At 38.7% G+C, this 26,881-nt stretch overlaps 1 protein-coding gene across 3 annotated transcripts in view; it reads right to left on the bottom strand.

The window, feature by feature from the left end:
• The window catches only part of AIG1 (androgen induced 1), a 237,624-nt gene that overhangs the window by 168,833 nt on the left and 41,910 nt on the right, over positions 1-26,881 (bottom strand). For all 3 annotated transcript variants that reach the window (XM_079939224.1, XM_079939222.1, XM_079939223.1), the window contains one exon: positions 297-452. In XM_079939224.1, the coding sequence (XP_079795350.1) occupies positions 297-452 (156 nt within the window). The remainder of the gene's footprint in view (positions 1-296; positions 453-26,881) is intronic.

Raw genomic sequence — 26,881 nt, 5'->3', positions numbered from 1 at the left:
GGGAGACGGATACACACAGAGGGAAAAGCATGTGAAGACACAAGGAGAAGGAGGCCCTTTACAAGCCAAGGAGAGGCCTCGGAAGCAATCAAGCCTGCAGACACCTGGATCTCAGACTTCCAGCCTCCAGAACCGTGAGAGAATAAATTTCTGCTGCTTAAGCTACTCAGTCTGAGGTGCTTTGTTATGGCAGCCCCAATACGGAAGCCTAGAATGAGCCCTTTTCTCCCTCTTAGAAGTCTGATGTAAGACCCAAGTTTCTTTCGTGGTTAAATGCTTTTGTACGTCATACTCACAATCCCAACAGGAAAGGCCAATACAGCCAGCATCCAGTCCCGGAGAGAGATGAGCTTCTTGAGCTGCCTCTCTTGTTCTTGGCTCCCACTTCCTCTAGTCAGGAGACTGGAAAGATCGGTCAGCACACAGATGCCAAAAAAGACAGCTTGAATAACCTGGAGGGAGACAATGATTGGTATTAGTCAATAAGATCGAAAGAAACCCAAGCTGTAGGACAGCAAACAAGCTACACCTCTGCAACATGACACAGGGTAAAAGAGGATCAGATGCACACTTCAAGAGCTATTAGCCCTGCAAACCGAAAAAGAGTCAGACATTTACAACTTGCTACCATAGGTGAGAAAATTCATCTTAAAAACACTGCTTCCATTTTTGCACACCTAAGGACAAATGCAAAACATGCATGGACAGAAAGGGGTATCAGTTCTCAAATGACATGTCCCTTATTTTTTTTAAAACATCACATCTGTGGTTTAGTAATATTGACTAGTGTGATTTAACAAACATCTAAAAAGTGCAAAGAAAAAGACTTAAAAAAGATCAGTAGGGCTTCCCTGGTGGTGCAGTGGTTAAGACTCCGCCTGCCAATGCAGGGGACACAGGTTCGAGCCCTGGTCCGGGAAGATCTCACATGCCGCGGAGCAACTAAGCCCGTGCGCCACAACTACTGAGCCTATGCTCTAGAGCCCGTGAGCCACAACTACTGAGCTCACGTGCTGCAACTACTGAAGCCCATGCACCTAGAGCCCGTGCTCCACACAAGAGAAGCCACCGCAATGAGAAGCCCGTGCACCGCAACGAACAGTAGCCCCGGCTCACTGCAACTAGAGAAAGCCTGCATGCAGCAATGAAGACCCAACACAGCCAAAAATAAATAAATAAAATAAATAAATTTTAAAAAGATCAATAATAAACGAGACAATTTAGTCTGAATGTGAAGAAACCTTCCTATGATTTAATCTCTTAGAGTCAAAATTTTTTCTACCAAAGGAAGTGGTAGAAAGCTTCTAGTCCTTGAGTCATAGAGATATCAACTGAATACAATAATCAGGACTGAAATGGAGCAATTTTCTGTTGTCAAACTTGAACTAAATGACCTCCTTCTCAGGTTTTCAATCTTTATGAAATAAAATCTGTCCAAAGTAATGTAAACTTAGATACCCACACCATTTTCCCAAATAATGTACAACAACCACTTGTACATTCCCCAATCAATTACAAATTGAATTACTGACATCAGCTATGTTTACTTGGACTATCACAGAGAGAGAACATTGAAACGCTAGAGCCCAGTTATTTGTGAAATTCCTAAAGTGGGGGTAAAAGTATTGATGATCCCTTGCCTCGAGTGAAGGCAGGCAGCATACTGTAATACAGCTTGGCAGATGATAATTCAAATTACGGAAAGGGCAGAAAATATATTCCCTAGGCTCAAAGTCATACCCATTTAGCACCAAGAATAGATTCAGGGGAATTTTTCTGATTTCGTTTACAAGAAATAATTTACTGATGATTTATTTGTAAAAGATACAACTTTACTCATTATGTTTAGCAAACGTAACAAAATAATTTTTTTAGTGAATTACCATCTTGGCAGTGGAACAAGTCTGTGAAAGCTCTGTTCCTTCCTGAGGCACAGAACAAAGGGAAGAAGGACCCTCAAAGTTACCCTCAGCAAAGCACTGACATACTCAGATGGTTAAACTCTTATCTTAGCCACTTTGAAAGTTCCCAGTAATGGAGATTCCACCACCAGTTTTAGTCAAATAAACAAAAATCCTGCAGTATTTTTTACGTCTAATACACCAGGCTCTTCTGAACTCAACAGATCCTGCTATTATCAGTCATTCTTAGTCAGAATAATGTTCTATTCTTCTTCATAATTTAGGCTATCTTTTGCCTTCAATGACGTAAGGGTTCTTGCTTTTCTACAACCAGAAAAAACAGAGGAGAAGTTAAGACTGCCACCTTGAGCATGGCACAATTAAAGTGTTGTCAAGAATCATGCTGTGATGACCAGAAATGATTTAAATGACTCAGAGAATAATTTCCTACTTGGGAAAATTTTCCATAGCACATCTTACGACTTTAGATGTTAGATCTTTATGTCAACCCTAATGGGGGTTGAGAAACTGGAGTGGCCATACTGGGGAATAATAATCTCTATGACAATCTGGCAGTGAACATATTAAAAGGTGTCCTACCTGATCGATAACCAGGGAAATGCAAATTTAGATTGCATTTCTCATCCATGTAACTACTCACAATTTAATTCTGAGAGTACCAAGTATTATAAGGATGGAGAATAACCAGAATCCTTATGGTGGGAGTGCAAATTGGGAAAACCATTTTGAAGAACAATTGGCAATATCTAGTAATTTAAAGATGCATATACTCTTTTATCTAGTGACTTCACTATGAAGTCACATTTACATGAAAGTTAAATTTAACATTCATTGCTTCAGAAAAATGGCACAATCTAAATATCTCTTAATAGTTGACTAGATAAATAAATCATGCTATAGTCACACAATGGAATTCTAAGCACACATCAATTTTTCATTCTCACAACAAAACACGAAACAAACAAAAACGGAAACAAAAAATGCTGCGTATTGACACCATTAAAATAAATTTCAAAAAATGCAAAGATAAATTTAAAGATGCATGTATATGAAGTAAAATATGAAGAAACACATGGAATTAATAACAGTAAATTTAGCTACCTCTACAAGGAGGATAAGATTGAGGAAAGCACACAAGGGCCTCAACTATATCAGTATTTTATTTCTTGAGTTGATTATTGGGTATACAGAAGTGTAATCAAATGCTGAAAATCTGTGAAAAAGAGGAAATCTTGAAAGTCACTACAGAAAAAAGACATCATGTACAGAAAAGTAAAGATAAAAATTATCTCAGACTTCTTGTATAAAACAACACAAGCCAGAAAACAGTAAAATGATATCTTTAAAGTGCTTAAGGGGGAAAAACTGTCAAAGGTGAAAGACATTTTCAGACAAATAGAAGCTGAGAGAATTCATTGCCAATAGCCTTTCACTATAAGAATGTAAAAGGAATTGAGAATATGATACCAAATATAACTTCAAATCTACACTAAGCAGTGACAGTTGCTAAAATAGTAAATATGTGGATAACTATAAAAGATTTATCTTCTAATTTGTTTTAATTTTTAAAAGATATTGACTATTTAAAGCAAAAATATAACAATATACTGTGAGGTCTTAAACATAGTTAGAAATAAAATTATGACTATAATAGTACAGAAGACAAAAAGGAATGGAAGGCATACTGCTGTTGAATTCTTAGTTACATATAAGGTGGTATAATATTATTTGGTAGAAGACAGTGATAAGTTAAAGATGCATATAGTAAACCCTAGAGTGACCACTGAAACAACAAATTTGGCAAACAACATTTGCCAAATTTAGAAGATTAATGGTACTATGAAATCTTATACTTCTCTACAGCTGATTCCTTTTCTTACTCTTTTTATCCACTGGTGTCATCTAACACAGCAGTCCCCTCACTATTACCTGTTGGCTACCCTGTCACTGTCTGTAGGTCTCTCCACTGGCTCTCCCCTGCTTATGACCACAGTATGGCCGCCATGCCTGAACTGCTGTGGAAGACTTCCCCAAAGTGAGTATGTGGAAATCAAAGAAAGGAGGTACCAAAAACAATTTTCACCTGATTTCCAAACATCAGGAGACAGAGAGAGAATTGTTGGGTTTTGTTAGGGTTGGTTTTTGTTTGTTTGTTTTTGTTTTGTTTTTTTAACACACACTGGCTAATCCTCAAAATGTAATACCTAAAAATTATGGAACAGGCCATCATTCCCTGCAGAGAAGCAAGGATTGACTTTTGGTTATTTGCTAGTTTAAGAAGCAGTTAGCCAGAACTGTTAAACCATTTTAGATTTCTGCTACTTTGTTAAAACTTGATTTGAGCTGACAGCTAACAAATCACATTAGAGACATTTTACTCTTTTGCCTATATATATCATGTTGTCCATTGTAACTTAAAATTCATTAAGTTAAGAATGTGAAAGTCACATGGAGATGCACAAGTGAATCTTACGTAGGATTACCTTGAAGCATTATTCAGCCCCAGCCATTCTGCAGAGCTGGCATTTCCAAACCATCAACCCAGCATGACACATATACACCATCTGGCTTTGAGTTCTTAGCAGGCTGGTTGCTCTTATTATTTTGTATCATCATGTGTAGAAATGAAGTGGTCAAATGTACCATATCTCTCCAAGAAATATAAATAGAAATCTATCAGAATGAAAAAAAAAAAATCCCAGGATATTTTTGAGTCATTCTAGCATTTGCTCCTCTAGAATGTTCTCTACTGTTTAATTCGCTCTGCATCTTCTCTCCGCCCCCTCAATTCTCCCTGTCAGAAATCACAACTTGTTTACTGAGTCATTTTAGGTTTAGGTTCATTTCCACAAATGTGGAAATGTACCAAAGTTCCATTCATAGCTTTATCTTTTTTCCACGAGTTGTTTTTATTAAATTAATTTAACATTATTTTCCTTTTTTCTCTGGAATGCACTAAACTATTACAATTCTGTTTGTACTAGAGGGCAAATTCATTAAATTTCTAACATTTACTCCCAAACATATATGATATAGTTTATCCAGAATGGGTTTTATTTCACTTCACTAGGTCATCTTCGATATCCTCATTTATATGTAATTGTACCAAAGCTACAGTCTATATATCAAGTTATATCATTACTTCAGTTGTTAATTTTTACATTTCAGCCTAATTGGCCAAACTCAGGCAAGAACCAAGGATGCACCAAAATAAGAAAAGCAGCACCTTAAGTAAGAAATGGAATCACTATTTGTATGAATTTTTAAAGACAGTACAGCTGTCTTGACCTTTGGGAGTAAGATTTCCAGTAACTTGTATCTATCACGAACTGCGTTTTGATTATATTGTACTTTCATAAGATTAATGCAAAGAGTACCACAGTGTTTGTTTTGAAGATTTTGCTTAATTTAAAGTTAATTTTAGACACGGCAGACAGAGGAAATAAGAAGGCAGAACTCTGAGGGGTGGCAATGAAATTGGAGTGACGTGGATCATGGAATGAAGGAAAACTGTGGAGAGAACAGATGGGAAAAAGGCAGTGAGATTTATAGGTGTCATAAGGGAAGGCCTAAAGGAGTCTTCTGTATGAGGACAGAGCAAGGGGAGATGATACAGAAGAAATGAAAAATCTATCTAAACTCTTTTGTAATTAGTGTACAATATTATGTATAGTAAATGTACATGTAATCTAGAAAAGAATAGTAGAATAGAAAGAAAGGAAAGAGAGAGAGAGAGAGAGAGGAAGAGAGAGAGAGGGAGGGAGGGAGGAAGGAAGAAAAGAAAAGATAAGAAAAGAAACGTGACGCATGCCCATGTGACATACATGGATGTCTTGTATCTGTGTAATTTCTCCTATGCAGAAGGGTGAATAACACATTTGGAAAAATGGTGTGAGTTGGAGGTCTTCCTGTATCTCACACAGTCATATATCATGTGGTACTGTATAGCATAAACAGTTATTTTATTGTCAGTTCATAAAAATTTCAATGCAGTTCTTGCCTAAAAGCAATCCATGGCAATTTGTGTGTTCAGTGAAGAGTGAATTTGACTGAAAGGAGTTAAACACCATGTTGAAAGAATACAAGAGCTACAAAATAGCAATACCATAACACACAATCTTCTAAGGGACTCCCCCTCCATTCCACAAATGCCTTACTTTTTAATACTGCGCAACTCCTTCTTATTATCAAGATCAAGAGTGAATCCCAAACGTATTTCGACACCAAGGGGCAGTGACTCAGTATGAAATCAGATGACTGAATTCTGCAAGGATTCTTCTGCATTTGCTTCCAGTGCCTCCTTGCCTGAGACATCTGAACATCTGTGGCAATACTACAGTACACAGTCCATCAGTTACATGGAAGCCATGATCAGTTACACGTTTGAATGTTACTCTGTAGAGAAATAAATGCATTTAAAAGCACCACAAGTTCTCTCTGCCTCCTTCATCCACTTAGACTATACCCATCAGATGTACTGCCTGGTGAATTTTCCGTTACTACCCTTGGAGAGAGTTAGCCTGAACAAGACAATACGGTTCTCTCACTCTAATGACTGTAACTTTATTTTTCTAAATCCGCCATTTAAGTGATGTGCTTTAAGCCCAAGCATTTTCAAGGAATCTTCACCACAAACATTTCTGAGGAGATGGACTCATTGCATCATCAAGCCCGTGGTTTTCAGAATGTGATTTAGAGTCCTTGCCCATGTACACAGACATTTACCTCATACTGCTCTATCTCATTACTGAAAATCGATGAGGTCAGCCATAAGTCACCACTGGCTAGCAATCCATTCAGACAGACAGAAAGAAAAATAAGCTTTTCAGTCAGAAATAATGCACTTAGATAAGCAGCTTTGGAAAGGAAAGCTTTTCCACAAAATTCGTTACAATATCACAGAATCATTTTCAATATCTAAGCAAGGAGAACAGTCATCTAAAGAAAACATTTGGATGTGCTTCACAAAGTGATGGGTGCAATCATGCCATGTTCCAGCACCATCCTGATAACAGCACTGCAGGGATCTTCCCAGAGATTCCATTCTAATCTGCAAATACGACAGAAAATTTCCCTCGGGTGTTTTCACGGTGCTACGCTGACATTAGAAGTTACTCAAAACTTTTATAGGTTTAAAGATTTTTTTCAACTATTAGTATTAATCCTTTCAAATACTGAATTAAACACACCATTGATTTATTTAACAAATATTTATTGATTACTACATACAAAACACTTAGTAAACGACTAACACAGACTATTAAATGATTGTACATTGTGCGGCAAACGTGAATGTACTTAGAAGTGTCTAACCTCTAACTTAGTGGCACCTGCATTTGCTAAATGCACAATAACAGTGGTGAACAGTTATTTAAAGAAAAAAATGTTGTAACTTTAATAACACAAATCTGTTCTGAAGCGCATTAAATGTTCTAACACTGTAAAATCGATTTTATCTGACTAAATTTTTACTTGTGGTAACAATTTACTGCAGCAGAAGATGATTTAAGTGCCAAACATAATCATTAGTTAAAGAGTTAGATAAATCTGAAACCTAAATAAAAAAGGACCTGAATTAAGACCAAATCAGATCTTAAGTAGTAAGTTGACATAGAATCATAACCCATGCACAATCTGTACATAACAAACTACACTACAGGTATTAAGAGCAAATACATCTGCAGGTAAAGTTGTATTAATAAAGTCGATTAGGAAAACATGGCCCCTGTCCACAGATGTTTCTATTTTAATATTTATGAATCTATTGATTTTGATATAACGTTGAGTCTACATAAAGACTATGTCTGCCTAATTGTAGACAAATACTTGGCAGGGAACTGAATGGTTAAAATACTCACAAAAGCAGTTCCCTGTTTCTAGATGCTGCCTTCTGCCTTCAGAAACAGGGTCTTCCACACAAAGCTTCTGGATGGGCTCTGAAAGGTCTCACTCCCTAACAGATAATATTTTCTATTTTTAACTCAAACTGGCCATTGTTGTACCACATTAATTTGTTTAATATATCATTTTGAAGTTTACTGGTGCAGAGACTGAAAGGTATAAGATGAACCATTCTTTTCACTTCTATTCTCCACTAGTTCCTCTATGACTCCATAATATTTTGCCTCTAGATTAAGAGTATTTAGAAAATCCCAGGGTTCTTATAGTTTGAGAAAGTATGAAGCTAGTGCTGGAAGGGTCCTACCGCCAATCAACTCAAGTGCCAATGTAAAATCTAGAAAAAATGAAAGGTCTCTAAGACATTTTATAATTACATTAATGATACAGAAAAGTCTGATAATATCAATTGTGGAAGATGATGTGGAACAATGCTAGAGGGAGTATATTTTGGTTCAATCACTTTGGAAAATAATGGCATTATCTAGTAAAGTTGAGGATGCATATACCTATGAATGGTCTTATGTATGTCTCCTGGTACCTAGAGTATACAACATGGAATGAGAATGGAGTTTTAGGTATATGCTTCTGTCCTTCAGATGGGTATGAAACTTTTAAAAGTTAGAAGTGGTACTGTTATTAGGAAACTAAGAAATACATTACAGTTCTCAATTACTTAGGTAACAAAGTAAATACGACCATTACTTTCTTCACAAAGTTATCACCTCATGTTTCTACTGAGAAACAACCTATTCTTATAGCTTTAAAATAGTTGACCCTTGAACAACATGGGTTTGAACTGCCCGAGTCCATTTATACATGGATTTTTTTCAGTAGTGGATACTACATACTACATGATCCGCAGTTGCGTGAATCCACAGATGAGGAACCTTGGATACAAAGGGCTGACTATAAAGTTATACATGGGTGTTTCTATTGCATGGGGTTCGGCGCCCCTAACTCCTACCTTATTCAAGGGTCAACTGTAACTTAATGGACATAATTTTGAGTCATAACTAAATTGTAACACGATTTTCTTGTACTTTACAAACTGGTGACATTTAGAACACTGGATGTGTAAGTTTATGCTAGGTTTTATATTTTTTGTTGACTTTTTTTAAGTAGGGTAAGTTTAATATAAAGAATGATTAGGCTATCATAGGAGAGTATTAGATGTAAACAGAATGCTAGAGGGTGCCCCAGGGCTCAGGGAGAGTACCCAAGGAAAGAAGAACTTGGAAGAAGCCCCCTCCCCAAGGATGGGCTTCAGACCTCACTAGAGAAGGTGTGTTTGCAGCCAGTTGGATGGTGGAGAAATTCTCCACCAAGAAGCAGCCTTCCCAGGTAAAGGGGGCCTCTGCTGATGGGCAGGTGCACAAGAGTTGAGTGACCACTGTGGGCAGGAGACCTGGTGCAGGTGGTGCTCTTGTTGGAAGAGCTGCAGGGACTCCACGTTCCCTGCCTGTGGCTGGGCCAGAACGATACTAAATGTCCTTCTACCCACACAGCTGACCACTGGGGCAGCAGCTGGAATCAGTAAGTGAAGCTCCATCCTCCTGCAATGTTCCTTCAGTGCCCTTTACTGAGAAAGCTCAACATTATCCTCAATGTGAAGGAGAAATGCTTAAAAAGTTATGGAAGAGCAGGTATTATAGGGTGAATTTGGAGCCGAGAGACAATAGATATCTCATTTAATTCACCATGACTTCCCTGATATTTAATAGCGTTGCTGACAATATTTTAGTTATTCTAATGAAATGCTAAGAATGAGGGAAGGACATTTGCTTTTAATTACTCAGATAGATGGTCTGACCTATCTCTTGACTTTGGGTCATTTAATTATTTTATGCCACCTTCTATAGATAGTACACCAGGAAAACTGATGGAGATATTATTGTAACACTTTAAATATGATGCAACATTCAAAGTGGTCAAATTTGCTACTAATTTGTGGTACTTGTGTTCAATAGAGAAGGCTGAAGTGAAAGACCAGAGCTAAAATTTGCATGCATATTGAAAATTAACCAATCTCTACCATACCTTTCCTATTCATATCTGAATTGTTTATAATGACAAAAAAAATCAAACAACCCAAATGTGCACAGACTCAACCATGGATAAACAGAGGTATTAAAAAAAAAATACAGCAGTGAAAATAAATTACCTAGAGTTACATATATCAACACAGATGACTGCACAAGCATAACACTGAACAATAAAAGCAAATCTTAAAAGACCGAAAAGTATCACACTATTTAGATAAAGTTCTAAAAGAAATGAAAAAAAAACAACCCCACAATATTAGACCAGGGACACACATGTGGTAAAACTATAAGGAAAAGCAAGACAAGAATAACAATAAAATGCTACCTAGAGCAAGTTAGAGTCCCCCTCTCCCTGCCCCAATATGCATTTCAGGTCACCTTTTATTTTTTTTGCCACTTGATTCAAGTGTAATGAAATCATCATTAGTGTTGCTGTTTTATAAATGCCTGACTTTCTTGTAGACACATGGCGGCAGGGTTAGGTTTTAGTTCAATGTTGTATCCCTAGAGACTGGCACAACATCTGGGGTGTAGTATTAACACACATTTACTAATTACAGAATTAACGACAGTGGCAAAGACAGCTGAGTGGAGAAGAAAGGGGACCTGACTTGGGGCCAGTAGAAGGATGGCTGGGAAATGCTGGGGGCCCTATAAAGAAGGAGATCACACAGCTATATTTCAACTGAGCTGCACTGTTTTATTACAGGTGTCCCCCGCTCTCCGAAAGTAGAGTGTTCGTATGAACCTCTCAAAAGCTGAAAAAGTAAAGCAGAGAAGCAATTACCTTAGGACACATCTTGCTAACAGATGCACAAAATAAACTGACATAAAGCACAGATGCTCACAGACACAGTTCAAAGCTATGGTGGCTTGATGCTGTGATACTGAATGTACTTCCAGGGGAAGAAGCTTGGCAATGCCATTCTCACTGCTCAGGAGCATCTATAATAACTCACTGTAAAACAAATGCTAAACGTTCTTTCCACTTTTCATCTTTTTTTTTTTTCCATAAAAGTGAAAGTCCTCTATGGATTTCTTTCAGTTAGGGAAAACAGGTACTTTCATAAAAGCCAAGTGGTGTACAGTGAGCTCTGGAAAATCGGGGGGTACCTGCAATTTTTTCCAGTCGTGCTCAGTGCCCCAGTCACAAGGCACGTAAACGGACCTTATGGGTATGAGCGTCGGCCAGGCAAACCCACAAGGTGCTAGGGCAGTGAGGGTGCCCGGAGCTGAATAACTAAAGCGCTAGATCACAGGGTTTAGAGTGGTTAGAGAAAAACAGGGGAGGGATACAGCATGAGCTATTTTTTGGCGGCGGGGATGAGTCACAGGTCCGGTAGGAGTGAACACGTTGAATGATGGGAGACTGTGATCCAAGAATGAGCTAGAGGTCAAGCTGTTCTCAATGACCAGCAGACCCAGGGATGGCTGTGGCAAGAGGATCCTGGGCGGTTATGATAAGAGTCAGGGGAGTTGAGGAGAAAAAAAGTACCGTGAGGAGGGAACTTCATGCACTGATGTGATTGTAAATGTCTGGGACAAAGAAAAATTAAAAAAGAATTTGGAACCAAAATGCGCAGAAGCATAGGTTCTAAAAAAATATCAGAGATAATTTAGAAACCTATCAATTAAGTGTATCAATATAAAATATATGTTTATAAAACAGTGAACAGCAACTGAGCGCCTTGCAGCAATAGAAATACAAGCAATGGCATTTTTCCTTTCAGTTACATTAAGGTAATACATCTTCTTTTGACTTTGTCACATTTCTGTTCTCATAAACATACAAAGTGTGTGTTTAAAAGCTACTAAATAGTAAAAACCCACCAGCAGCCAAGGCTGTACACGGACAGAACAAAAGAAAATAATGAATATACCCCATAAAGGGGTAAAGGCAGTCTCATCACTTTTATTGTGGATGGGATAATGAAGGAAAATCCAAAATCTTCTGGAGTTCCGACAGGTATTAATAAAAATACACAGTTCTTCTTCTAAAAACAGTATTCATCTGGAAACTTCTCCCGACAGATTCCGATTCAGTACCACCCATTAAGAAATCAAAATAAATTTAAAAGTATAAAATCAAGGAGAAACAGCCTAAGAGTTCCAAAAACTCAGAAAACACATATTTTATGTTGCTTCATAAGGTACATTAATTTTGAAAGCTAGCAATAATTTCCTCACCAGAATAACAAATAAATGAAAATAATCTGTTGTTGGTTAGAAATCAGAAAGTATACTAAATTTTATATCAGGAAGCACACTGAAATTTATAGATGGCTGTCTTTTTTTATTTTTCAGGATCATTTTCTTAAAAAATAATTAATTATTTATTTTTTAAACATCTTTATTGGAGTATAATTGCTTTACAATGGTGTGTTAGTTTCTGCTTTATAACAAAGTGAATCAGCTATACATATATATATCCCCATATCTCCTCACTCTTGCGTCTCCCTCCCACCCTCCCTATCCCACCCCTCTAGGTGGTCACAAAGCACCGAGCTGATCTCCCTGTGCTATGTGGCTGCTTCCCAGTAGCTATCTGTTTTACATTTGGTTTTGCTGCGTCCTTACATGGCAGAAGGGTCAAGAGACCTCTGTGGGGTCTCTTTTATAAGGGTACTAATCTCATTCACTAGGGCTCCATTATCATGACCTAATCACCCCAAAGATTCCACCTCTTAATACCATCACCTTGAGGGTTATGATTTCAACATATGAATTTCGGGGGAGGGAGACACAAAAATTTAGTCCATAGAAAACGTAAAGTCGTAGTATGCTCACACATTCTGAAGGAAAAAATATATATACGTTTCATTCTTAACATTACATGGATGTTCAACTTACAGTCCATAAGTCTCTTGATCAGAATGCAGCAGCTGAAGGTTGATGTTTCAAACTGGTAAATGCTAGAAGAAATCACGTAGAAATATGGTGGGCAAATAACAGCTAAGCTAGCCATCTTTTCTGTTGTGACTGACATCAGATGCTAGAACCGAATTGAAAATCGTATCTACAGGTGTTCGTCAAATTATGTCAAATTTATAGATTGACCACGAGGAAGCTTATGTATAGTATATATAACATCTGCTTTGGCTATTCAAAAAAAATCCATTATTGATTTTGAGCCCAGGACAGAATATACTTTTGTGACAACAAAATATTATGAATGAAACCTTCCCAAATGAAGAATCAGAAAAATCTTTCTTTTTAGTGGCCTTCTTTTCCTTTGCTATGCTGTGATTGTGCTAATCACACCAAGCAGTGCTCTGAACAGGGTTTACAAGTGGGGACGAAGGCCTCTGCCCAAGACTCTTTATCTAGGTAGAAGCCTCAAATCCCAAACACTGGAGGAAGAAGGGATAAGCCACTTAGATAACTAAGTCCAAAGTGTTCATGAGCTGCTGCAAACACATAACTGTTTTCCCTTTATCTTAAGTGAAGGCTCCACAGTTTTGCAAAGCCTACCTTCCTCTGGGAGTATAGGAAGCATAGTGCTTCAGGGCTGTTCTCTTCCATCCACAGTATATGCATCTATCATGATCAGGACCAGCTGCCTGTGCGCTTTCGGATTAGTGGTTGTTACCCATGCGCAGAAGTGGATTTTACTCCACTTAACTCATAACTCAGGTATCGCTCTAGAGATGGATACATCTTGAGAGGGCAGCATATTATGAAAATTATTCCATACTTTTGAATTGCTTTGTCTTCCAAAACCTTTGATTTAAAGATATATGTGGCAGAGTTTATGACATGTTTGATATTTAAATGGAGCACATATGGGCAAAAATCTAAGTTGCTCTGGTAGCCAGAATGCTCCCAGACATGAGCTTAGAAATGTGTTACTAAGTGATGAAGAGAAAGTACTATGAAAATTCTTTCTTTGGAACACTCCCGAAGCTCCCTATAGGGGTGGCATTGGCAGTGTTTTTCTTTAGGTCTCTCAATTCCCTCTTTGTTGTAAAACTCTTAATAGGATATTATGATTTCGTTACTTATTACCACTACCAAATCATAAGGCAATAAATGATAGGTCTTGGGGTTATGCTACTAAATTAATTCCTTTGTTTAATTCATTTTTATTTTCTATGTTATTGTAGTAAGAACACTTAACATGAGATCTACCCTCCTACCAGTTTTAAGTGTACCACACAGTATTATTAATTACCGGCACAATGTTGTAAAAAAGGTCTCTAGAATTCATTCACCTTCCGTAACTGAAACTTCATACCCGTTGATTAGCAACTCCTCATTTCCCCCTCTGCCCACCGCCTAGCAGCCACCATTCTACTCTCTTCTATGAATCCGATGATTTTAGATGCCTTGTATACGTGGAACCATGCAGTATTTGTCCTTCTGTGACTGGCATATTTCACTCAGCATAATGTGTCAAGCTACTAAACTAAGGTCTTTGAATTGAATAAATATAGTCAACATGTGAAAAGGCTCTCTACAGATACATAATGACAAAGGCATGTTTACACAAACCATTTTCTGGAAGGTGTCTTTTATATAGAAAAATTGGCCCCTGTCTTAAGTCTAATCAACAGGTCTGTCTTACCTTAATGTTGAAAGCATATTGTAAATAATGTATACATCTATTTTAGTAATATTATAATCTCTGTGGACCCAAATTCCTTTGGTGTTTTTCCAAATCACGTCGTAAATACAGAGATTGAGATGACTATTTCTACTTGAACACTATAATGAAACATTCTGCACAGGGCTGCAGGTAACCAGCTCCAGGGATGCCCAAATCATCTTTGTGCCTGAATCAATCTCCGATAGGAAAATACTTTAAATTTTTCATGTCATGAGGACAACATTTAGAAAAAATGTGTGTGTGTGTGTGTGTGTGTGTGTGTGTGTTTGGTAGTCACCACAATTGAACAGGTTGTAAAGGCTATACATGAAATACACCCCAATCAAATTTTGCACCCAAAATCATGATATACTGCATTTTTCCAAAAGCGTGTTACAGCAATAGAGTGATCATCTATATGGTAGTCTACAACATCTAATGTGCTTTTACATAGTTGTTATGCAAGTTGGCCTTTCCCCCTTTCCCACTGGATATCCCTTCTCAGTCTCTTTGCTAGTTCCTCCCAAACTTCTCAACCTCTATACTCTGCGTACCCCAGGGCTCAGATATTGCACTGCTTCTCTTTTCCAGCCACATTCACTACTCTGGAGATCTGATCCAGTCTCCTGACTTTGAATACCATCTCTGCGATAAGGACTCCTATCCACAGTTACATCTCTAGCCCAGACCTCCCCCTTGAAGTCCAACTATCTATTCTACATCCTCACTCGAATGTTTCAAATAGGCATCTCAGAGTTCACAGGTCCAACATCAAACTCCTTGTGTTCCCCCACAAATATGCTCCTCCCACAGTCATCCTCATCTCCATGGATGGCAACTTTGACTTCATAGTAACGCAGCCCCCAAGCTCTGCTCATGCAATTCATTAGCAAATCCTGATGGCCCTAGTTTAAAAAATCATCTCCGGAGTCTGACACTTTGTACCACTTCTAGTGCTACCTCCACGGTCCGTGTCACCACCAACTCTCCCCTAGATTGCTGGAAAAGCTCCCATCTGACCACCTTGCTTTTCTGCCTTTCTCCACTCTATCCTCCACAGCAGCCAGAATGAGGTTGTGAAAAGTCAGATCATGTCACTCTGCTCAAAGTCCTTCAAAAGCTTCCTATCTCATGTGCAGTAAAGGCCAAAGTCCTCAATAGCATGTTCCACAAGGCCCTTCCCTGTCTCCTGCCACTGGCCCCCTCCCTCACCCTGCTCCAGCCCCAGTGCTCTCCTCTTTGGAGCCTCTAAACTTGCTGTTTCCTTGAACTACTTACTCACTGTCTTCATTCAAACATTAGCTTGTAGTGAGGCCTTCCCTGTAACTCTCTGTAAAATGTCCACCCCTCCTCCCCAGTGACACTGCCTAGCTCTCTTCTCTGCCTTTTCTTTTTCTTTACAAGAAACATTTTTTATATCCTCCCCTTTCTCTCCCTAGAATCTGATATCCTTGAAGGTTGGGATTTGTTGTATATGTTATCCCCTGGAGCTCAATAAATACTTGCCAAATGAATGAATGAATAATCAAATTTTAACTCTTTTTGTCTTCTTGCTTAGGATACGGTGGCCTGGCCTGCTCAAAATCATTCAACCAGTATGTTTTGCAGGCTGACTGTGAACCCAGGTCTTTTGATAGAAAGCTCATCCTCTTTCTACCAATGCTTGCTAATTAACTTGTAATACCACATTCTTACCATCTCAGGGGGTGGGCCTGGTTTTCTGATTACTCACTTTTAACCCCAAATATCTACCAGTGCATGTCTCAACAGAAGAACATAAAAAATGTTCACTCAGAGAAGATGGTAACCACTTCCTGTCTATATTGTGAGCCCATCAAGGACAAAGATTATATTCCATTCATTCTCAGATCACCAGTGCTTGGTTCAGTGCTTGGAACAAGGCTGGAGCTAAATGTATGCTCAATCAAGAAGGAGAACCATATTAAGCTAACCCTAACCAGGAACACCGAAAATGTTGACAGTACATCTGACAGGTGTCATGGCATTCTGCCCCTTGCTCATTCACGGGGCAGCCAGGACACCTGATGGGAACTCTGCTACTTTACGAATCTACAGTTGCAATAAATGAGGAAGGCCGAAGCCTGGCTCTTCAGCAAAAATTATATCCTTGGTCAATAACAGTGTGGTCAACCACAGGTACTTACTTTGTGCCAAGACCTTTGCCTGGCGCTTAACAATCTTATTTGACTGCCACAAGAGTCCTTTAAGATAGGCATTGTATCACCATTTTACAAACTGTAACCATATAACTATGAGAGGTAGAGTGAATTCCTCAAGCCTGTGTACATTCTGCTATCAGTCAGTCTTGGAATTAGCCCTCTTGACTTCTACACAATGTTTTATGCCCTCACACAAAAGCTTCTTTTAAATATGAAAGATAATAGGCATTATATTTGCCTTGCCTCCCAAGGTATAAAAGAAAGCAAATATTCTGGTTCTGAAACTTACAGCTTTCTGTTACATTTCTCCACATTCGTTTACATTGACTTAATTCTTATTTCAACACTGTAATAGAAATGGGGAGTTCTAAACAAGTACAATCCTTCAGGGATGTAATTTGAACAGATGATTCAAAAGTCTTTAAAATATTTTTATAAATGCATCTTACTGGGTCACAAAAACTTACAGACAAGAATGTTTATTTCACTGGAGTTTATACTATTAACAATCTGGAAATTGTTAAACTGACCAAAATGACATATTTAAAACTTGAAGGAATGGTGGGATGTTTATATATCCTTGAAACATCATGTCTTTGAACAATAGTTAACAACTTGTGAAAATACTCATATAATCAAGTGTGAAAAACAAGTAACAAAAAGTAACCACAGATGACTATAGTTAATGATATTGTATTGCTTATTTGAAAGTTGCTAAGAGAAGGATCTCAAAAGTTCTCATCACACGCAAAGTAATCATAACCGCAACAGCAACAACTAGTATAACTGAATGCTGACTGTGTGCCAGGCACTGAGCTAGGCTCTCTACTAACCCATCTCATTTAATCCTCACAATAACTCCAGGAGCCAGGGACTCCAATCATCTCGATATTACAGATGAGGGAATACAGGCCCAGAGAGATATCCGATATAGAGCATGATCTCAAGTTTTTGTAAAACATACAAAGAAACAGAGACCTAAAAATACAGGTTTTAGTCAGGATACCTGAACCAATCGATGGACATGATACTATAAGGGTATATAGTATGCCAGGATGCTATGTTCTAGTGATGGACTACCAGTAAGCTGACATCCATCGAAAATCTTATCACAGTTTAACTGGCTTTTTCAAGTGGAAAAGTACACACTTACAAGCTGAACATTTTATTCAAATTATAACTCACTATGTCTAATCGGTAATAAAAATAGTGCTGGCCTCATATTTGCTTGTATTCTCTTTCTTTCCCTGCCATCACTTTCACCTTTGTGCATTTTCTTTCCCACATATTTTAAAGTGGAATCAGAGAAGTTTTTCCATTCATATTTCTGAGAACTTGTTGAAAACTTGTAATGAAAACAGCAAGCTAAAGCGTAAACTAATTATGTCAAAGGTTCTCACGGTATTTCCCCTTAGGAATTACCTAGCATTGTTTGAAACTAGTTATACTGTTTTTCAGGAGAAAAAAACAAGCATTAAATTGACTATCCCTAGAAGAGTTTTGAAAACAGGTATGTTTTGATAGCTCGGCTTGAAGGTGTACTTTCTATGAACTTTCCTGCTATTCAGGGCTATGAAGTAGATGAAACAATTACCTGTGTGTCTGGGTGAGTTGTTAGACTGGGATTTGGTTTGTATTCAGATCAAGTTAAGAAAATGTTTACAGTGCGTCTCTGTCCTAAGAGAACTCACAGAATCAACAAGTCGTTCCAGTACTTATTAGTGTGAGGGACACACCTACTGAATTAGCCTTGGGGAAGAAAAATCTTAAAAAGGCATTTTAAATTGTGGCTACCTGTATAGCCTGGGCTACTTCCTGGAAAGGAACAGTAGATTTGTTAATATATGTGGAAATACACAGGGCAGAATCTGGTTCTCCGACTTACCTCTTTCAAAGCTCTGATATTTATTTATGTGCTCACCATCCCAAACCACTATCATTTTAACACAAGCAGAAGACTAGCTCACATCTATGTTTTGCAAATGCTTTTACATCAACCTGGTATGCATTTTAATTTCAGTCCACCTAGTCTACTCTTACTCATCCTTCAAGACCTGCTCCTCTCTCCTTGACAAAGCACAGCTGGAGGGATGACATACACCTTGGTACTGAGATTTTATATTGCATATTGGTCTGTCCTTGAAGTTACGTCACTGTATTTAGGTGTTCATTTCTGTCTGGCTGCCCTAGAAGACCGAGCTTTTCCTGAAGAGGAGCATATGTCCTATTCATCTTTAGATTCTTAGGTACAGTTCACCTGCTTGAGTACTCAGCTGCCCTTAGCAAAGTTCTTTTTACACTCTGAACTTCAGTTTCCTCTTCTGTAAAATGGTCATAAGAATATATAACACACAGATTTACTGTGAAGATTTAATGAGATCTTGCACTTGGAAGCGCCTGCAACCTAGGTTCTCAATGACTGCTGACTTGAATTGCTGCAACACACATCAAAATAGTAAGTCAGAATGGAGCAAAATGCCTGAGACCTAGATCCTCACTACATGATTATCAGATGAATAAATATAGCAAACAGAAACCAAAGGGTGTAGACCAGCGGTTCTCTGAGTTACAAGAACTTCAAATATATGATGAAAGCTATGGCCTTTCTTCCCCTATGCACACATACTCAATTTTGTGTGGAATTTCAGGAAATCTCCAAACCTCCTGAAGTTCAGTCATGGTCCCTCAAGTATATAGGCATCAGAACAAGGCCCTACCACAGACAATCCTGTATACAGACTAGATTACCTTGGTCCAGATGAATTCCGCTTCCTTCTCTGACTGCTATAGTGTCAGTTCAGCCTAAACTGCACAAGGCTCTGGCCACCCTCCAGGCCCAGTAGAACACGTATGGAATCACTCTGAACCATGAAGTGTCCTCTCCTCAGATATGGATAGAGGGAAACCAAAATGTGAAGATCCTGCTTTGCTGGATTGTTTTCTGGGATTTAACATTATATCTGAAAAAAGAACTAGACTGAACATTTCAAGGCTTTAGGTTCTTCTCATTCATCATAAAGGCAAACATTTACAAAGTCAGGGTGAACTTTTGTCTCAGGTAGGGTTGGGTTTTGGTCAGAGAGCTCCTGGGCACACAAAATAAGATGCTAATTCTCTCAAGTCTCTGCTAAGCTTAATGCATATATATCTCTCTAGTCAAAATAGAGCTTAATGCATATATCTCTCCATCCAAACCTCATAATGTTTATTTACATGTTCTGGTATCAACTGTAAATATTTTAACTCCTATACAGTTCTCTGCCTCTGGAGATCTGAGGGACAATCTCAGGAGAGCAACCGGTAACACCGACTACAGTGTTACAGGGTTACCAGGAATTTTCCTGGAGATGATCTTTACTCAGCGGATTATCTCCCCACACATTATCTCTCTAGAGATCCCTTGCGTATACTTTAACAGAACTCTCTTAGACCTGGAATCAGGTGCCGCTTCTTCCCTGCTTTAAAAACACCTGTAACACGGCACTCATCAAATCACACAGTAATTACCTGTTAACGTTTCTGTTTCACCTTCTATATTGTGAGAGCCCATGAGCAAAGATGATGTCTTATTCATCTTTGCATCCCCAGGGCCTAACACAGTGCCTATTTATCAAAGCAACTGTGGAGGGAGAACACAAACATGAAAGGCATGTTTCTTGCCTTTAAGAAGTTCAGAGTGGGGGGGGGGGGAATCAAAACAGATAAACACGATGCAATATAATATTAGAGTCGAGACTGGTGGGGAAGGATGAGATGAAGTCTCACTAGAGTGTCCCATCTGCGTTGAGTTCTGGAGAATGAGTAGGAGGCCAGAAGGAGGGTGACGGATGAGGAGAGGGCTGTGCCTGTTCTGGGCAGAAGCAGCAGCACTTCTGAAGGGCGAGCAGAGTGACGGAAGGGACCACGAGCGGTTCTGGAGAACTAACATCAAGAGAGGAGACAAGAGAAGTAGAGAGGGGCTCCAGTAGGACCCGGTTTAGAAATCCATGGTGAGGAGTTCAGCCTTTATGTCAAAGGAGAAGTAGAAGCCCTGTACGGTTTTAAACAGGGGAGCAACTCATTTCAGAGAGCTCACGCTGAGAGCAGATAACAGCTTGGAGTGTGAGAATGTTGAACGCAGGGGAGCCAATCAGGAGGCTGTTTAGGAAGGCCAGGTGTGAGGGGATGTGGGAACAGAAAAACAGTAGTGGATATGGAGAAGAAGACCGAGACTGCAGAATGTTGAGGATATTAAGGAGGAAGACTAGCCAGGATGATGTCACTGGACATGGGAGGAGAAAGGAGAAAGAGTCATCAATAACCACCTCCCAGTTTCAGGCCCACTGTAAAGGGTGCCACTCACCAAAATGCAGAGCATGTTACAAAGCATCCATTTTTGACATTAATTTTAAGGTGTCATTGGGGCACTAAATGGAGAAATCCAACGAGCAGCAGCTGGACAGAGGTGTTTGTGGCATAGGCTATTTCAAGACAGCCTCTGAAAATATCAGAATGCTGATTGATCGATGAAACCACAGAGATGAATGAGTTCCACTAGAATGAGAGTTCACAATGAGAAAACTGAGTCTGAAGCTGGCCGTGTGTAATCCCAACATTTGCAGGACAAAGAGAGCCTGGAAAATGGCCTGATGAAGAGTGTCAGAGAGGGAAGAGAAAGACCAGGAGAGGATGATGAACGTCAAGGAAGCCATGACAGAAGAGCTCCATGGAGAAGGAGTATTTCAATAACCTCAAATACTGAAAAGAAGCTGAAGAAGTACAAATGTTTCCACTGAATGTGACAAAGAGGAGGCTTTGTGTCTTGATGAGAAGAGCAACTTCAGCAGACGTCAGGAGCCAGTGTGAGAAGTCATTTGGAGCTGAGACACTGAAGTCAGTGAATAAGAAATATTCTTTCCCAAAGCATGTCTGGGGAAGGGAAGAAAAACAGAAGAGTAGAGGGAATTCCAAGAGACTTCTGAAACTCTGAAGCAGTATGCTCTCACTGACTCATGCATGATTTATTAAATTTTGAAGATTTTTTTAATTTAATGGGAAATCCACTTGATGGTAAATCCAACAAGTTTATCACTTAGTCACCTGGATAATATTTTGATCATTAATTATAAAATTTTTAATCTCTGGTGATTGGTGAAGTAAGTCAAAGATGTAGAAAGGTAGGTCTGGGATATAATTTATTTGTTTAGAATGGGCCTTTGCTTCAAGTCAATGAATTTGGTTCAGATACTTAAAATACACATTGGTTTCTTCATTCAACTATGCAATTACCCAAGACAGTAAGTCAGTCTGCTTCTCAATATTCTCTGTCATTCTTCCCACACCCATCTGCTGCTTTTAAGATTTCCAGAGATTCCATCTGGACAAGACATACTGCATCTCACCTACCTTAAACCACCAACCAAAAAATCCCCCACCTCCTCCTCAAGGCACAAGGGCACTTCCTCTCTTCAGCTTCAAAATAGTTTCTCCATAACATTTGGCTTAAGTTTGTGAGTCTAAAGGAAGATTTTGCTTCTATACAAACTAGAAGTAGCTCTCTAACCAAAAGGAGGGCACATAACTAGGAATAAAGCTAATAAAAGGTGTGTGAGACCACCACACAGAAAATCACAAAACTTTACTAAGATAAGGTTAAAGGAGCCCTAAAGAAATGGAGGAATATACTATGTTCCTGGAAGGTACAACAATGCAAAGTGTGAATTCTCCCTAAATGGATAACATTCAATGTTATTTCAATTAATAACCTAATTTTTGTGTGTAAAAAATGGCAAGCTGGGCTTCCCTGGTGGCGGAGTGGTTGAGAGTCTGCCTGCCGATGCAGGGGACACGGGTTCGTGCCCCGGTCCGGGAAGATCCCACATGCCGCAGAGCGGCTGGGCCTGTGAGCCATGGCCGCTGAGCCTGCGCGTCCAGAGCCTGTGCTCCGCAACGGGAGAGGCCACAACAGTGAGAGGCCCGCATACCACAAAAAAAAAAAAAAAAAAAAAAAAGGCAAGCTGATTCTAAAATTAAATGGAAATGCAAAAGGCCAAGAGTAATAAAAACAACCTTGAAGAGTAAAGTTGGAGAACTTACACTACCAGCTATCAAGATTTAATTTATAGTTACTAATTATAAGTGTGGGGCATTGGTGCAAGAATAGATAGACCAATGGAACAGAAGAGAATCCAGACACAGACAGACACATAAACAGTCACCTGATCTATAACAAAGCTGCCACTGCCATTCTTTGGGCAAAAGAACAGATATTCATATGAGAGAAAATGATCTTTGACTCCTACTTCCCACCAGACACAAAAATCACTACCAGATGGATGATAAATGTGAAAGGTGAAATGACAAACCTTCTGGAAATATAGCACAGGGGAATATCTTCATGATCTTGGGTTATATAACCATTTCTTAAAAGGGCAAAAGAAAGAGTGTACAGTAATGGAACAGATTAATAAATTGAGCTTCATTGAAAGTAAGAACTTCAATTGATCTAAAGGCACCATGAAGAGTGAAGACAAAATATCTTGAAAGAAAATATATTTGTAATATATATATATATATACACTTCTGAAATAGGACTCCTATATACATCTATCCATATATTAATATATATGTATATATATTAATATATGTATTTTCAAAGCCTCCTACAAATCAGAAAAGAAAGACTACCCAAATTCTTTTAAATGGCAAAGGACTTTAACAGGCACTGCATAAAAGAGGCTATTCAAATAGCCAATAAGCAAATAAAAAATTTTAACATTATTAGTGATTAGAGAAATATAAATTAAAACACAATGAAGTATTAATGTATAACCTCCAGATAGCTAAATTAAAATAATAAAATAAAATAAATTTTAAAAAATTGGCACCATAAATTGTTGGTGAAGATATAGAATAACTGGAACTTTTAAACATTGCTGGCAGGAACGTAAAATTTTAAAGCCACTCTGGAAAACCATTTGGTAGTATCTACTAAACTAAACATAGGTGTAGTCTATATTAACCTAGCAATTCTACTCCTAGGCAGACATACACGTGCAACAAACACGTACACCAGCATGTTCATAGATGCATTACTCTTAATAGCTTAAAACTGAAACTGACCCAAAAGTGCATCAGCAATAGAAAGGAAAGTAAATTTTAAAATACACAAAGTAGAATCCTACACAGCAATGAAAAAGGAGAAATCACTGCTACATGCAAACACATGGATGAACCACACAGACACAATACTGAGCAAAAGAAGCTGGACCAAAAAACCCGGCACAAATGCATGATTCCATTTTTATAGAAACCAAGAACAGGCAGCACTAGTCTATAGTGATAGAGGCCATAAGAGTGGTTACCTTTGAGGGGGTGATGACAGGGAGGGGCCAAGGGTGGCTTCCGGGGTGCTGGTGTTTGATATCTTGATCTGGGTGGTGGTTACACAGATATGTTCCCTTTGTGAACGTTTTTTTGAGCTACTCATGTAAGATCTGTGCACTTCTCGGTATATCTGTTGTGCTTAGAAAATAAATAAATAAATAAACAAAATAAAATAAACGAGTGAATAAATTTATAAATAAATGGGATACAGTAAGGAGGTATGGTCAAGTGTATGGAATCACGGCATTCCACACTAATACACCTAATAGTCCAGGGGTTTAAAAGGCATTTCTAACAGTAAATATCTCAGAAAGTTAAATACCTGCGTGTATACCACATATATGTGTCTGTTTGAAACTGGCAAAGGCAAGTGTTAATATCCTCACGTACAGTTAAAAGTGTAATTTTATACACCAGAGCCAGGTTCTGGGTCCCATCCAGCTGAAGTTAAGTAAGAATTCCCTGAGCTGCAAACTGCCCTTTTGTTTTGTATTCCTAGAAATAGAGGTTATATCAGGGAAAAGGAAAAGCAAGGAGTTCTATTTCGTTTGTTGCGCTATCATATAGACACCACGAATGACCATCAGGGTCAGAAGATGTCTTCCCTTTCAAGCCTTTTCACTTGGTTTTAGGTTTCTCGAGATAACTGTCCTAAATTGAGTAAATTTTTCTTAAATGTTATGTAGCAGGTAGGAAATCTCACAGAAAACTCTTACTTTCCATTTTCAGTAGAGTAAATCTGGAAGGTTCCTAAACTAGGTTTGACTCTCGAGCCTACAGCTCATTTTACAATAATCTCACACAGTAAACACAGTAGGAGAAAGCTGCCATGGAGTCACCTCTGACCACATAGGATATGATCTTCCCCGTACTCTGAAAATACTTTCTACTTAACTGTCAATTGAGAGATGTAATTCAGCATGAAAGCTTTTGTGCAGCCATTCTGACAAGTCGAAACATTTATGCAAAACATGTAACTCCAGTTAAAACAACAATAATTCAAGCACATAAATTTTCCGAGGGAAGTTTTCTGTAAAACCATGCTGTCCATCATCTGTTTAACCAGACCATGAATTTAATGAAAGTGTTTGTTCTTCATTTCCCTCTTTTAGAAGAAACAGAACCAACCAAACACAAAGAACCACAGGAACCAAAACACATGAAAGATGTTAAGCTAGAAGTGTTTCCAAGTTATCACGGTGTAAGGATACTTTAGTGATTTCCAAGTTTTGAGAAAAGACTTGTAACTCAGGGGTTCCGAGAACGAGTACTACAGAAGATATCCCTTCCACCTCTGATTCAGAATTCTTCTCCCCTTCCTTGTGTCCTTCTGAATCGTCTGGTCCCCTTCAGAGTCTTCACTTCAGGCTCTTTCCCCTCTGCTTTTCAGCCACTTGGAACAAAGGCTAAATGGTAAGTAAACAAATGATGGGGTTTCCAGATACAGCCAGTTGGCATGTTTCCGTTGCTTGCACTTGGAGGGGAGGAAGTTTTCCAGTTTACATTTAAGGCCCCACATTTTCACTTCTAGTTTGAAAATATCTCAGTTCACTCACAGTATCACTAGAATTTTGTATAGTTAGTTCCCACAATCTAGATGATAGATATTTGCGTCGATGGCAATGTTATAGGTAAGTTATCACTTTGCTCCATTTAAATAAATTGTCCACATAGGTTATTTACTCATGACACATCTCTACAATGTGTAGGCATCTTTATATTGAAATGAATCTTTTAAAAAATTTTATTTATTTATTTTTGGCTGTGTTGGGTCTTTGTTGCTGCGTGCAGGCTTTATCTAGTTGCGGAGAGCAGGGGCTACTTTTCGTGGTGGTGCGCAGGCTTCTCATTGCTGTGGCTTCTCTTGTTGCGGAGCACGGGCTCTAGGCGCGCAGGCTCAGTAGTTGTGGTGCACGGGCTTAGTTGCTCCGTGGCATGTGGGATCTTCCCAGACCAGGGCGTAAACCCGTGTCCCCTGCATTGGCAGGTGGAGTCTTAATAACTGCGCCACCAGGGAAGCCCCTGAAATGAATCTTTGACTTTATTTGTTCATCAATAAAAAATTGCTTTTTCCCCCCCTCAAGAAAAAAGCTTAACTGAATGTACAAATTTTACTGTAAAGGAAGGCACTCCTAGAAGTGATATAAAGTTTTCACTTGCCTGTAGATACTATGAAAATTGTTATGTTTGATACAACCTATACAAATTTTATTGTAAATGAACGCTTTCCTAGAACAGTGGTATAAAATTTTCACTTGTCTGCAGATACTATGAAAATTGTTATATTTAACTTTTTAAATACAGAAATGCCTGAATGAAGGGCAGCAGTAGGATCTGGGGAGAAGCAGCAGCAATCAAAGGAAGCCACCGTGAACCTAAGCCAGGGTCAAAAATCACTGAACTGGAAGAAGTTTGAGAATTGGGAGGACAGAATAAATGCTTTCCTAATTGAGAGATATCCAAGTGTCTACTGGTAGAAAACAGCATATTTACTTATTTATTCAATAAATATTTTCAGTCCCCCTAATTGTGCTGCTAGACACCATTTTATGGGATGAGGTTTTGGAGATGATCAGGACATAGTCCTTGACCTCACTGAATGCAGGGTGAATTGGAAGAGACAGACAAGAAACAATAATACATATATTCACTTTCTAGTACCCAAAATTGAATGGCTTAAACAGCAAAAATATATTGTCTCACAGTCCTGAAGGCTAGAAGTCTGAGGTCAAGGTGTCAGCAGATTGGTTCCTTCTTAGGGCTGTGAGATGAAAACTGTACCATGCGTCTCCCCAGCTTATGGTGGTTTCCTGGTAATCTTTGGCGTTCCTTGGTTGTCGACTCATCATCCCAATCTCTGCCTTCCTCTTCACATGGTGCTCTCCC

This window comes from Stenella coeruleoalba (genome assembly GCF_951394435.1).
Source record: "Stenella coeruleoalba genome assembly, chromosome: 12".
Classification (NCBI taxonomy): domain Eukaryota; kingdom Metazoa; phylum Chordata; class Mammalia; order Artiodactyla; family Delphinidae; genus Stenella; species Stenella coeruleoalba.
The sequence above is the reverse complement of the archived record's forward strand: the minus strand, read 5'-3'. Positions and strand labels throughout refer to the sequence as shown.